This window comes from Eriocheir sinensis, unplaced genomic scaffold (genome assembly GCF_024679095.1).
Source record: "Eriocheir sinensis breed Jianghai 21 unplaced genomic scaffold, ASM2467909v1 Scaffold1051, whole genome shotgun sequence".
In the NCBI taxonomy this organism is placed as follows: domain Eukaryota; kingdom Metazoa; phylum Arthropoda; class Malacostraca; order Decapoda; family Varunidae; genus Eriocheir; species Eriocheir sinensis.
Genome location: NW_026110354.1, coordinates 38,157 through 52,500, shown reverse-complemented (window position 1 = coordinate 52,500; position 14,344 = coordinate 38,157). Strand labels below are relative to the sequence as shown.

General features: G+C 43.1%; 1 protein-coding gene across 6 annotated transcripts in view; it reads left to right on the top strand.

Moving 5' to 3' along the window:
- The window catches only part of LOC126989104 (phosphatidylinositol phosphatase PTPRQ-like), a 100,760-nt gene that overhangs the window by 76,680 nt on the left and 9,736 nt on the right, over positions 1–14,344 (top strand). For 4 of the 6 annotated variants that reach the window (XR_007742885.1, XM_050847676.1, XM_050847678.1 and 1 more), the window contains one exon: positions 4,120–4,192. The exons of the other annotated variants lie outside the window; for them this stretch is intronic. Coding sequence is in view for 3 of the 4 variants with exons in the window: in XM_050847676.1 (XP_050703633.1) it covers positions 4,120–4,192 (73 nt within the window). In the remaining variant the exon portion in view is untranslated. The remainder of the gene's footprint in view (positions 1–4,119; positions 4,193–14,344) is intronic. 6 annotated transcript variants of the gene reach the window in all.

The window sequence follows — 14,344 nt, the reverse complement described above, 5'->3', positions numbered from 1 at the left end:
AGAGAGAGAGAGAGAGAGAGAGAGAGAGAGAGAGAGAGAGAGAGAGAGAGAGAGAGAGAGAGAGAGAGAGAAAATTAGATGGAGTAGGAAAGCGATTAGGTCAGGACACCTCTACTCCCGAAATTGACCTATCTTTTGGCCACTCCTCTAACTCTTTTAAGGAACAGCGAGTAGGGAGCTTTTTTTTCAAATTTGTTTCCTTTTTTTATGCCTCTGAACTGACTCCTCTGCTGTAAAAAAAAAAGGGGGGGGGGGGATTAGAAGAGAAAGAGGGGGCGGGGGGGGAGGAAAAGGAAGGGGAGTAGGAGAAGGAGGTGGTGGCCTGACTGACCTGCCGTCTCACCTGCCCTCGGCAGGGTAAATTACCAAGTGTCTCCTTAATAATAACTTTGTCAAAAAGTTGCTAAAACACGTCGGCCAGATTGGGTTCGCTAGCACCTGACCACCATCCGCCCTATCGAACGTGGTAGCATCCCACGGGTTAACACAAGAAAGATACCAGAATGGTGAGTAATGGAATCGGTGCCCCCTTCACCTTTTCATCATTACTTTCCACTAAGTTTCTCTCCATATGCTAAAGTTTACTGCAGGCAGGTAACGGGAAGGGAGCAAAGTGCCTTTGCGTTGATGGAGCTTGTTTAGTTTGTCAGCCATGTGCCCTGTGACTAGTACAGTGCAAGGTCTAAATAAATGGGAGGTCAACTCAGGCGCAGATTAGGTGACGTCAGGTGGTCAATGGGAGGAGCCTCTCTCCTCTCTCTCTCTCAAGTATAAAGGAACCTAAGCTAGCTGGCAACCCCTTTAGTCCTCTCTCTCGCCTGCTCCGGTAAATTCATTATCTCTCTTCTCTCTCTGTGTGTGTGTGTGTAATAATAAAGGTAAAAGGAAGAGGAATTATTAACAATATTTTGCATATGTGTAGTACTACTGTAGTGCGGCGACGGCCTGATGAACGAGCCTCCCATAACCCACTTAGCCAGTGGGGTACCTCTTTGGCCGACTCGGTAAGGAGTGGCTCTCCCGTCACGCTGGTCGCGGGTTCAATCCCAGGCAGCCGGGGAATACCCTCACTTTGTCTTGATTAATTTCTCGTGTTATTTCGATACACGCAGAGGTCGTGTTGAGAAATAGGAAGGATTTAGAAAAGAAGCTCGTCGGGGCATTACAGTGGTGGCATAGCGGTGGGCATCCTCTCCTGCAGTTCTGTTGAGTTTCCCCGAAGGGGTAACAGGTAGGATGGCCCATGCTCCGAGGTTGATAGAAAATGGGAATGTTGGAGGTATGTCTCAAAGGGACATTGTGGAGTTATGTCTCAAAGGGACATTGTCAACACACAGAAATTAATCTACATAGGGGGGAAAGCCGTGTAGTGCGGCGACGGCCTGATGAACGAGCCTCCCATAACCCACTTAGCCAGTGGGGTACCTCTTTGGCCGACTCGGTAAGGAGTGGCTCTCCCGTCACGCTGGTCGCGGGTTCAATCCCAGGCAGCCGGGGAATACCCTCACTTTGTCTTGATTAATTTCTCGTGTTATTTCGATACACGCAGAAGTCGTGTTGAAATTGGAAGGATTTAGAAAAGAAGCTCGTCGGGGCATTACACTACTTTGTAGTTTCATATATTATGCATGTAGCATCATAGCCAGAGATTAATAGAACCTTTATTATATACTGGAGTTCTTGGTAGTTTTCCAGTAAATCCCGTATATTTTATAGATTATTAGTGCAGGATATAAAAGGCATAAATGTGCTTTGGAAGTATTTTATTTGCTCTTGTACTTTTCTTCAGTATGTACACAAACTATTACATAATATATACCTATATTTCTGTATTTATCTATCCATCTATCTGTATTTATTCATTTATCCATCCATATATCTGTCTATATGTAGCAAGGCCCTACCACACTTGCCCCATCCACCTGAGGGATGATCTTTAGCCAAGGTCAACATCCACCCACCTGACTGATAACCACTCCAAGCTAATTAAGTCACACCCCAGTGTTACTCACTAATCGGCTCCTTAAGTGAGGTAGATCAGCCCACCCTCTCCGCCATACACACATACACAGGTATACACACACATACATACAAACAAGTATACACACACACACACACACACACACACACACACGTATACCGGGGCACAGAGAGAGAGAGAGAGAGAGAGAGAGAGAGAGAGAGAGAGAGAGAGAGAGAGGCCAGGTCCCTTCACTTGTTGCGGTGTGAATGTGACTGGGGGGGTTGCCTGCTCGTTCAACTTCTTTTTATACCCTGTGCTACGTCACTTGGTCAGAGGGAGGAGCCAGGAGAGGATGCGCGGAATGGGACGAGTTTTGAGCCAACCTTGGGTTGACCTCCCTTTCTTTAGATCTTGGTACAGTGTATATCAAGACGGAGTTTATGACTTTCAGGAGGCAGCGTCCCTCCCTGCAGGCAAGGGTCACGCGAGGAAGGGATTTGTAGGTAAGAGAAAAACTTCCCCAACTGCTGCCAATAATGTCTTACAGCGTCAAGTATTGTTCAATTCATCCATCACAGCAGCAGCACTCAAGGAGAAGCACCCAGAGTTATTGGGAGTCTCTCAATACCCTGAGAGCTACCGCGCGCCGCCTCTCAAGGTAGTCAGCAGCCAGCCTTGACACGTGTCTATATCACAGGCTATAACAATCTCCTGTCACCTTCTTACGCCATATTCCAGCGGCTACCGACCATATCACGGTAAAATATGAGAGTAATATGGTGGGTTGCCGACACTTGTTGGTATGGACACAAACTCTCTCTTATCTAATTTCCCAGAGCTCACTGGCTGCTGGCTTCCAGCTGACTGTTAGGGAAAGGTGTGCAGGTTTGGCACAAGTGTGCTCAGTTTTAGTGGACGACCCCTGTGTAACAAATACAAGAGAGACGTGTGCGAGTGTATGAAAAGCTCGGGGAATAACAGGGCCAATAATGGCGTCTAAATCTTAGGTTGTCGGTACTTTATCAAGGAACTCTAGGTGGACAGGGGGAACGGGTTAAAGGAGACTGCCCATCCATCTCCACTCCACCCGAGAACTGGACCTGGGACAGCACCCTTCTGCCAGTGAGCTGACTATGACTCACTGGATCTTATCAGCTCGTTTCTTTACACTCACTCAGGACCCAGCCTGACACACCATCCAGTCCCTATGCTTTTCTTGCGTGCACACCCTCCGTTATTTTTCTCCATTAGAGGACTGTAACTTGCATATCTTCCAGGTTGTCAATATTTTCCTTTGCCCTTTATGTCCATTAAAGTCACTCTTCCTTGTAAACACTCCCTGAAAACAACCACTCAAAACTTCCAACATTGTTGCCGCATCCTCATACTCCTAACCACCCACCTTTAGTTTACGTATACTCCTTCTCTCTTTCCGGCTTGCTGTGTGAAATAACTTCGGCTGGTCTTATAATTCTCTATTACATTCCTTTCATAGTTCCTCTGTTCCACTCCGTTTTCTTATGTATTCATTTATTGCTTGTTTGTACTTCACCTATTTGTTTAGTCTTCTCCACCTGTTCCATGTTACATTTTTTTCTCCTTTCGCTATTTCACATCTTCTTCTATTAAAACTAAACTGTATTTTAATCTTTCTTTCCCATATTTGGTATGTGTCACCTTAGTCATTGTAAAACTTGAGTATAGATCCCCTACGACTATGCATGGAGGTCACAAGTGAGAGATATTTGGGTACAACTGAACACGCACACACACACACACACACACACACACACACACACACATACACCCGGGAGGAGGGACGCAACCCCCGATTGACACCCAGCACCCGTTCATTCACTGCTGGGTGGACAGAGGCACGGAGTAGAGGTGGCTGCCCATCCGTCTCCACTCCAACTAGGAATCGAACCTGGGAGATCTCTTTTAAGGTGAACACGCTCGTCACTGCACTACACAGCTCCTTTGTAACTGTGTGTGTGTGTGTGTGTGGGGGTGTGTGTGGGGGTGTGTGTGTGTAATGTGTGTTTGCTGTGTGTGTGTGTGTGTGTGTGTGTGTGTGTGTGTGTTTGCTGTGTGTGTGTGTGTGTGTGTGTGTGTGTGTGTGTGTGTGTGCGCTAACATACTTTTGTCGTTCTCAGGTTCGAGGGAAGAACAAATTCGTGGATCAGCTCGGTGCCGAGTCTGAAATCATCGCCACCACCACACTGGGAGGTAAGGCCTCTCCTGTTCGTGCTTTCTCCTGGCAGTAGTAGTTGTCTTGTGTGTCTTTGTGTGTGTGTGTGTGTGTGTGTGTTTGTGTGTGTGTGTGTTGTGTGTGTGTGTGTGTGTGTGTGTGTGTGTACAGTTGTGAATGGTGGCACTTCCCATCGAACCAAATTAAAGGGAAATGGTAGAAGGCCAAAGACATGACTGACATGTACGTGCTAGAATGGATACAAGGATGGACGAGACACTTTGGCCCAAGTCTTGTTGTTGGTTTAGGGGTGAGTTTGGATAGGTTAAATTCTGTATGTGCACACACGCACACACACAAACCTGACCTAAGCTAACAAAAGATAACTGACTCCCAAATCAAGACCATGATCCACACCATTTTTATCTAAGCACGGGCTATGGCGCTGAGATGGTTTGGACACGTGATGAGAATGGGTAGAATGAATTCATGAAGGGAGTGTATGGGGGAAGGATTGAAGGAGGGGGTGTGAAGGAAAGACAAACTGTGCACTGGATTAATAGGGTGAGTGACTATTGCAGTGAGAGAGTTGGAAGCAGAAGGATTGAATGTGCTGAGAGGGAGTGCCAGAACAGGGAGACATGAAGACAGTTCTTCCGCGGCCATCCCCTGAAGGGAAGTTCCCGCAAGGGAGCAGGGCGTCGGAGATATGTACTTGTCAATAGTATGCGGCCCCTGCCCCTTGCGACCGCATACTTAAAGCGAAAAAAGCATGGTGTTTTCTGAGGTGAAATTATATAGATAGAAGGTATCTGGCAACTCCCTTCCGTCACCCTGGGCCGGTGCAGTGGAACAGCCCGGATCCACAAAGGCTTAGTTCGTAGTTTTGGGCCCTTAGTGCGTAGTTTTGAGAACATCGAGATTCACAAAGCTCGCGCTGCATAACTACCAACTAATCGATGACGTCACGGGTTACCGCGCGGATCTACAAACGTTTACCGTGCTCTGTGTGACGTTAAATTTGTTGTTAAATAACTACTGCCTCGGAGCTGACGGTAACGCTAACAATATTATCAGATTTACGTATAAATGCTTATAAATCGCGTTTTTCAACTTGAAATATAACTTTACGAGTAGAGGAGGCCCATTTCTTTATAAAATGATGAGATATACACCCTTTGAGAGGTATATGATAAGTGTGGGCGGTATGGCAACACCCGGCCGGGGGATTGCCAGACGTCCCTTCTCTGCCTGCTGCTGGAGGATGGCTTGGCGACGAGGAAAAGTTGCCGAACTTTATGTAATTTCTGATTTACTAGGGAGAATTTTGCGTTTTCCTTCTATATGTAGATACAGAAAGCGTTAATTTACCCATACATGTCAACAGAACGATCTTACAATATATAATAGCGAAGAAATCTGAGGCATATAGATGCCCAGGCTCAATTCTGCCCGAGGCTCAATTTTGTCGATGACAGGGGCCTATATTTTTCCTTCCCCTGTCATTATTAATGAATCTCAGGTGTCGCAACTTGGTGTGAACATGCCCTAAGTATTCACCTGTGGAAATATATTGATGTATATGTGATTGGTATCCTATTTTCTGAGAAAAATGAATGTGCGATCATGGGTGTCGGAGCGCTGCTCTGGAGGATGGCTTGGCGACGAGGAAAAGCTGCCGAACTTTATGTACTTTCTTATTTAATGAGGCAAATTTTGACATGGTCTTTGTCATCATAATAAAGAATGATGATCATGCTAGTTCTAGACGCCATATCAGTCGAAAAGAACCCCACATACACGAGCTTGAGCTAAGATAACAGAGGCATGTGGATGCCCGGGCTCAATTTTGCCCGAGGCTCAATTTTGCCCGTGACACCGCCCCCATCCGTGGAGGGACCATGGACCTTTGTCGGGTGACAGCTATCCCATGAGTTGGGCCGCAGATATGGCAAGACAGTCTTAATTTTCCCTATTCCTTCCTTCCGTCCTTCGTTCTGTCTGCCTCGATATCTGTCCCATACTTCTATTTGCTTTCTTCCTGCTTCAATCTCCTCCGTATCTTCTTTTTCTTCATCTTAAGCATGTTCGTAGGTAACAAGACATCGAACAGCAGAGTTACTTTGACATAAATGTGCAGCAAACAACGAAATAATTGAATTCGTAGATTACGATTTAGTACAGCTTGCCTTGAAAGGAAGAAAAATGGGAAAAGAGAATGGGTTTCTTGAACCAGCAGCTGGAGGGGGCTCCTTAGGATTGGCTGACGGTTCTGTAAACGTGCTTGCGATTCGCTGCAAGGCCAATGACGTCATCAACCAATCAGCGACCTCGCTGACTTAGCGCGCCGCTAACTACAATCTAAGGTTTGCTTCGTGAATCTGACGCTAACGTCGGTAGCTAAATCAATAGTGCGTAGTTATGTTAGTTCGTAGTTATTGAGTCTGTTTGTGAATTCGGGCCCACCCTCCTCTTATGCTCATCACATACTGAATTTAGTGAACTAACTGAAGTTATTGCATCTCGCTCAGGCAACGAGTGGTAAGTCATGCGTCTGGAAACGAGGGCCTCCAATACTGAGTGTTGATTGACTTACCTAAGGCGTAATTTTTTTTTTACAGCAAAGGGGATAGTTCAAGGGAAACAAGGAAAACAATAATGAAAAAAAAGCCCGCTACTTACTGTCCCTAAAAAGATTAGAGACGAGTGGCCGAAAGAGAAGTCAATTTCAGGAGGAGAGGTGTCCTGATATCCTCCTCTTGAAAGAGTTCAAGTCGTAGGCAAAAGGAAATACAGATGAAGGAAGATTGTTCTCGAGTTTACCAGCGTAAGGGATGAAAGAGTGAAGATGCTGGTTAACTCTTGCATAAGGGGCTTGGACAGTATACGGATGAGCTTGAGTAGAAAGTAGCGTGTGGCAAGGCCGCGGGATTGGGGGAAGCATGCAGTTAGCAAGTTCAGAAGAGCAGTCAGCGTGAGAGGCAACGTAGCGGCGGAATTTAAGAGGTAGAAGACTATCAGTAAGAGGAGGAGAGCTGATGAGAAGAAGAACCTTAGACTCCACTCTGTCCAGAAGAGCTGTGTGAGTGGAGTCCCCCCACATGTGAGATACATACTTAATACGAGGGCGGACAAGGCCGCTGTATATGGATAGCAACTGTGCGGGGGACAAGAACTGGCGGAGACGATACAGAACGCCCAACCTCGAGGAAGCTGATTTAGTGAGAGAGGAGATGTGAAGTTTCCAGTCAAGATTCGGAGTTAAAGATGTCCGAGGATATTTAGCGTTGAAGAAGGTGACAGCTGAATGTTGTAGAAGAATAGGGGATAGGTGTTTGGAAGATTGAGTCGAGTTGATAGGTGGAAAAACTGGGTTTTTGAGGCATTGAAAGACACAAGGATCCTTTTACCTCAATCGGAAATGATAGCAAGGTCTGAGGTTAAGCGTTCTGCAGCCTCCAGTCTGGAATCATGTAATTCCTTTTGAGAGGGTCTTCTATTGAAAGAAGTTGCATAATACAGAGTGGAGTCGTCAGGGTATGAGTGGATAGGACAGTTTGATATGGAAAGAAGATCATTGAAGAATAACAGGAAGAGAGTGGGTGATAGGACAGAGCTCTGATAGGTTTAGGGGAAGAACGGTGACCGTCTACCACCGCAGAGATAGAACGGCCGGAAAGGAAACTGGAGAGAGGGATAGAGTCCGAAAGAGGGCAGTTTAGAAAGCAAAGATTTGTGCCAGACTCTATCGAAAGCTTTCGATATGTGTAGTGCAACTGAGAAGGTTTCACCGAAACGGCTAAGAGAGGATGACCAAGAATCAGTTAAGAGAGCAAGAAGATCACCAGTTGAGCGCCCCTTGCGGAACCCATACTGGCGATCTTCCGGATAAGAATTGATTCAAAAGCTTTAGATAGGCAGGAAAGTAAAACTATGGGGCGGTAGTTTGAGGGGTTCGACCGGTCACCCTTCTTAGTCACAGGCTGTATGCAGGCACACTTCCAGCAGGAAGGAAAGGTAGAAGTTGACTGCCAGAGGCGAAAGAGTTTGACCAGGCAGGATGTCAGCACGAAGGCACAGTTTTAAGGACAATAGGAGGCACTCCGTCTGGTCCATAAGCCTTCTGAGAGTTGAACCCGGAGAGGGCATAGAAAACATCATTCCGAAGAATCTTAATAACAGGCATAAAGGAGTCAGAGGGGGATGAGTAGGAGGAATATGCCCAGAATCGTCTAGAGTGGAGTTGTTACAGAAAGTTTGAGAGAAGAGTTCAGCCTTAGAGATAGATGAGACGGCGGTGCTGCCGTCAGGGTTAAGGAGAGGAGGGAAAAATGGAGAAGTGAAATTGGAGGAGATATTTTTGGCTAGGTGGCAGAAGTCCCGAGAAGAATTAGAAAAAAACAAGGTTTTGACGTTTGCTATGGATGAAAGAGGTTTTGGTAAGTCGAAGAATAGATTTGGCACGATTCCGGGCGGAAATGTAAAGATCATGGTTAGTGGGAGTTCGGAGGCACTGGTACCTTTTGTGAGCTGCCTCTCTATATTTGACAGCACGAGAACAAGCGTGATTAAACCAAGGCTTTTTAGCATGAGGAGTAGAGAAAATACGTGGAATGTATGCCTCCATTCCAGAGACGATCACCTCTGTTAGGCGCTGGGGACACACAGAGGGGTCTCCCTCCTGGAAGCAGTAATCATTCCACGGGAAATCGGAAAAGTACCTGCTCAGGTCGTTCCACTGAGCTGAAGCAAAATGCCAGAAACATCGTTTCCTCGGTGGATCCAGAGGATGTACAGGACCGATAGGACAGGATACAGAAATAAGGGTGTGATCGGAGGAGCCCAACCGAGAGAACAGTTTGACAGAGTAAGCAGAAGGGTTAGAAGTAAGGAAGAGGTCTAGTATATTGGGCCTCTTTCCAAGACGGTCGGGAATACGTGTAGGGTGCTGAAGCAACTGCTCTAGGTCGTTGAGGAGAGCAAAGTTGTAGGCTTGTTCACCAGGCTGGTCAGTGAAAGAGGATGAAAGCCAAAGCTGGTGGTGAACATTGAAATCTCCCAAGATGGAGATTTCAGCGAAGGGAAAGTGGATCAAGATGTGCTCCACTATAGAGTTCATATAGTCAAAGAATTTTACATAGTCAGTAGCGTTAGGTGAGAGATAAACAGCACAGATGTATTTAGTAATAGAATGACAATGAAGTCTTAGCCAGATGGTGGAATATTCAGAAGAGTCAAGGTCATGGGCACGAGAACAAGTGATGTTGCGCACGTAGACGCAACATCCAGCTTTGGACTGAAATTTAGGATAGAGATAGTAGGAGGGAACAGAGTAGAAATTGCTGTCAATAGCCCCAGAAACCTGTGTTTCGGTGAGGTAGAGAAGGAGAGGTTAAGATGAGGAGAGATGGTGTTCCACAGAATAAAAATTAGAACGAAGGCCGCGAATGTTGCAGAAATGAAAGAAAAAGGCTCGACGAGTTATCAAGACATCTATATCTATATCTATATCTATCTATCTATCTATCTATATCTATATCTATATCTATCTATCTATATCTATATCTATATCTATCTATCTATCTATCTATCTATATCTATATCTATCTATCTATATCTATATCTATCTATCTATATCTATATCTATCTATCTATATCTATATCTATCTATATATATATATATCTATATATCTATATATATATATATATATATATATATATATATATATATATATATATATATATATATATATATATATATATATATTTATATATATATATATATATATATATATATATATATATATATATATATATATATATATATATATATATATATATATATATATATATATATATAACAGTCTAGACCTCTTCCTTACCTCAAACCCTTCTGCGTATTCTGTCAAACTGTTCTCTCCGTTGGGCTCCTCCGATCACAATCTTATTTCTGCATACTGTCCTATCGCTCCTGTCACCCCCCTGGACCCACCGAAGAGGCGATGCTTCTGGCATTTTGCTTCAACTCGGTGGGACGACCTGAGGATGTACTTTCCATTCCGTGGAATGATTATTGCTTCCAGGATAGAGACCCCTCTGTGTGTGCTCAGCGCATCACAGAGATGATTGTCTCTGGAATGGAGGCATACATTCCTCGTTCTTTCTCTACTCCTCACGCTAAAAAGCCTTGGTTTAATTACGCTTGTTCTCGTGCTGTCAGTGATAGAGGTAGCTCACAAAAGGTACCAGAGCCTTCAAACTAATGCTAATTATGAACTTTTTATTTCTGCCCGAAATCGTGCCAAATCTGTTCTCCGACTAACCAAAAATTCTTTCATTAATAGAAAATGTCAAAACCTTGCTTTCTCTAACTCTTCCCGTGACTTCTGGCATCTAGCCAAAAAACATCTCCTCCAACTTCACTTCTTCATCTTTCCCTCCACTCCTCAGTCCTTACGGCAACACTGCCGTCTCATCTATCTCTAAGGCTGAACTCTTCTCTCAAACTTTTTCTAAAAACTCCACTCTGGACGATTCTGGGCATATTCCTCCTACTCATCCCTCCTCGGACTCCTTTATGCCTGTTATAAAGATTCTTCAAAATGATGTTTTCTATGCCCTCTCTGGCCTCAATCCTCAGAAAGCTTATGGACCTGAAGGAGTCTATTATCCTTAGAAACTGTGCCTCCGTGCTGTCACCCTGCCTGGTCAAACTCTTTCGCCTCTGCCTGTCAACATCTACCTTTCCTTCTTGCTGGAAGTATGCCTTCATACAGCCTGTACCTAGAAGGGTGACCGCTCAATCCTCAAACTACCGTCCCATAGCTTTACTTTCTTGTATATATAAAGCTTTAGAATCAATCCTTAACCGGAAGATTCAAAAGTACCTTTCCACTTCTGACCTTCTATCTGATCGCCAGTATGGGTTCCGCAAGGGGCGTTCTACTGGTAATCTCCTAGCCTTCTTAACTGACTCTTGGTCATCCTCTCTTAGCCGTTTCGGTGAAACTTTTGCTATTGCGCTGGACATATCAAAAGCTTTTGATAGGGTCTGGCACAAATCTTTGTTTTCTAAACTACCCTCCTACGGTTGCTATCCTTCTCTCTGTACCTTTATCTCCAGTTTCCTTTCTGACCGTTCTATTTCTGCCGTGGTAGACGGTCAGTGTTCTTCCTAAATCTATTAACAGTGGTGTCCCACAGGGTTCTGTCCTATCTCCCACTCTTTTCTGTTGTTCATTGATGATCTTCTTTCCAAAACGAACTGTCCTATCCATTCCTACCGATGATTCCACTCTGCATTACTCAACTTCTTTTAATAGAAGGCCACCCTTCAGGAACTTAACGACTCAAGGCTGGAGGCTGCAGAACGCAGCCTCAGACCTTACTATTATTTCGATTGGGGCAAGAAGAACCTGGTGTCCTTCAACGCCTCAAAACACAGTTCTCCACCTATCCACTCGACACAATCTTCAAACAACTATCCCTATTCTTTAACAACACCAGCTATCACCTTCCTCAACACTAAACATCCTCAGTCTATCCTTAACTCAAAATCTCAACTGGAAACTTCATATCATCTCTTACTAAATCAGCTTCCTCGAGGCTGGGCGTTCTGTACCGTCGCCAGTTCTTCTCCCTGCACAGTTGCTGTCCATATACAGGGGCCTTGTCCGCCCTCGTATGGAGTATGCATCTCATGTGTGGGGCTCCCTCACACAGCTCTTCTGGACAGAGTGGAGGCTAAGGCTCTTCGTCTCATCAGCTCTCCTCCTCATACTGATAGTCTTCTACCTCTTAAATTCCCGCCATAATGTTGCCTCTCTTTCTATCTTCTATCGATATTTCCCGCTGACTGCTCTTCTGAACTTGCTGCATGCCTCCCCCCCTCCCGCGGCCCCTTTGCACTCGACTTTCTACTCATGCTCATCCTATACTGTCCAAACCCCTTATGCAGAGTTAACCAGCATCTTCACTCTTTCTTCCCTCACGCTGGTAAACTCTGAACAATCTTCCTTCATCTGTATTTCCTCCTGCCTGACTTGAACTCTTTCAAGAGGAGGTATCAGGACACCTCTCCTCCTGTATTTGATCTTCCTTTCATACCTCTTTTGTTTTTACTTTAGGAGCAGCAGTAGCAGGCTTTTTTATTATTGTTTTCTTTTTGTGCCTTGAGCTGCACCTTTGTTGTAAAAAAATATATATATATATATATATATATATATATATATATATATATATATATATATATATATATATATATATATATATATATATATATATATATATATATATATATATATATATATATATATATATATATATATATATATATATATATATATATATATATATATATATATATATATATATATATATATATATATATATATATATATATATATATATATATATATATATATATATATATATATATATATATATATATATATATATATATATATATATATATATATATATATATATATATATATATATATATATATATATATATATATATATATATATATATATATATATATATATATATATATATATATATATATATATATATATATATATATATATATATATATATATATATATATATATATATATATATATATATATATATATATATATATATATAAGGGCAGCTCAAGGGCAACAAAAAAAGAAAACAATAGTAAAAAAAAAACTTACTCGCCTGCTCCTAAAGTAAAACAAAAGAGGTGGCCGAAGGAAGATCCAAATACAGGAGAAGGTGTCTCATGCCCTCCTCTTAGAAAAGTTCAAGTCGTAGGCAGGAGGAAATACAGATAGAAGGAGAAGATTGTTCCAGATTTGCAGCGTAAAGGGATGAAAGAGTAGAAGATGCTTTATTAACTCTTGCATAAGCTGGTTTGGACAGTATAGGGATGAGCATGGGTAGAAGTCGAGTGCAGCGGGGCCGCCGGGAGGGGCATGCAGTTGGCAAGTCGAAAGGCAGTCAGCGTGGAAATATCGATGAAATAGAAGAACAATAAATTAATGAACAGAAACCATCTCATCGAAAGAGTTCAATTGAAAATTGCGAGACAACCTCCAGTGTGAGATGGTGGGATGGTGATATATATATATGTATGTATATGTATATGTATGTATGTGTGTATGTGTGTGTGTGTGTGTGTGTGTGTGTGTGTGTGCATGTTTATGTGAGAGTCTAACAAAGTTGAAATATATATATACATATCTATATATCTATCTATCTCTTTATATATATATATATATATATATATATATATATATATATATATATATATATATATATATATATATATATATATATATATATATAGCTTGAAACAACTGAGCACTATATATATATATATATATATGCTCTCTCTCTCTCTCTCTCTGTCTCTTTCCCTGTATGAAGTGAATATTTATTGATTTTTAATAGCATATATATAGTTATTATGGATGGAATCTAGTCTAATAACAATAACAGTATATGTCAGCAAACCTTTAAAAAAAAAACAGGACATGAAGAATTATCTAATAGATAAGTTAATAAAATAATGGAGGCGATAGAGAGAGGGAGGCTGAAGAAAACACAACGCAAGGACAAAATGGAGGGCCAAGACCGTCAGTGACTGCACAGCAAGGCCTAAAACCCGTTCATATTGTGCCGACTCTCTGGGCCACGACAACCCAGCGACTTTTCCATTTTGATAAGTTGGTTCCAAGCACTCCAAGAAGGGGGGAGGTTTTATTGTGGTCTTGGTGTCTTGCTGCTGTCTGGGACATTCAGCCAACTAGTTGCTCAGCATGTCGTGCTAACAACTCTCGACTCGACTTCCCCCATCACGACGTCGGCGCAGCATTCAGCAAGTCTCAAGACCTCTTTCAAGACATGCCATGACACTTTTCACATCAATACCCAAGACCTCGTGTACTCTAGAGGTCGAGGGTAGAATCGGTAGCCTTGAGTCGGCGCAGTGTGAACGGGGCTTAACGTCTACTCACTCTGTGGCGATGCGCCTATCTAAGTTCCGGCAACGGAACGCTGGCGGTAAAATAGTACCGTTATGGTTCCGCGACTCTTAACGGAACCGCGGTACTGAAGTAAAGTTATCGAAACTACTCTCGGTTTCCGGTACCGGTTTCCAAGAGTAGAATCGATTCTGCTCGGTACCTGACCGGTGCGG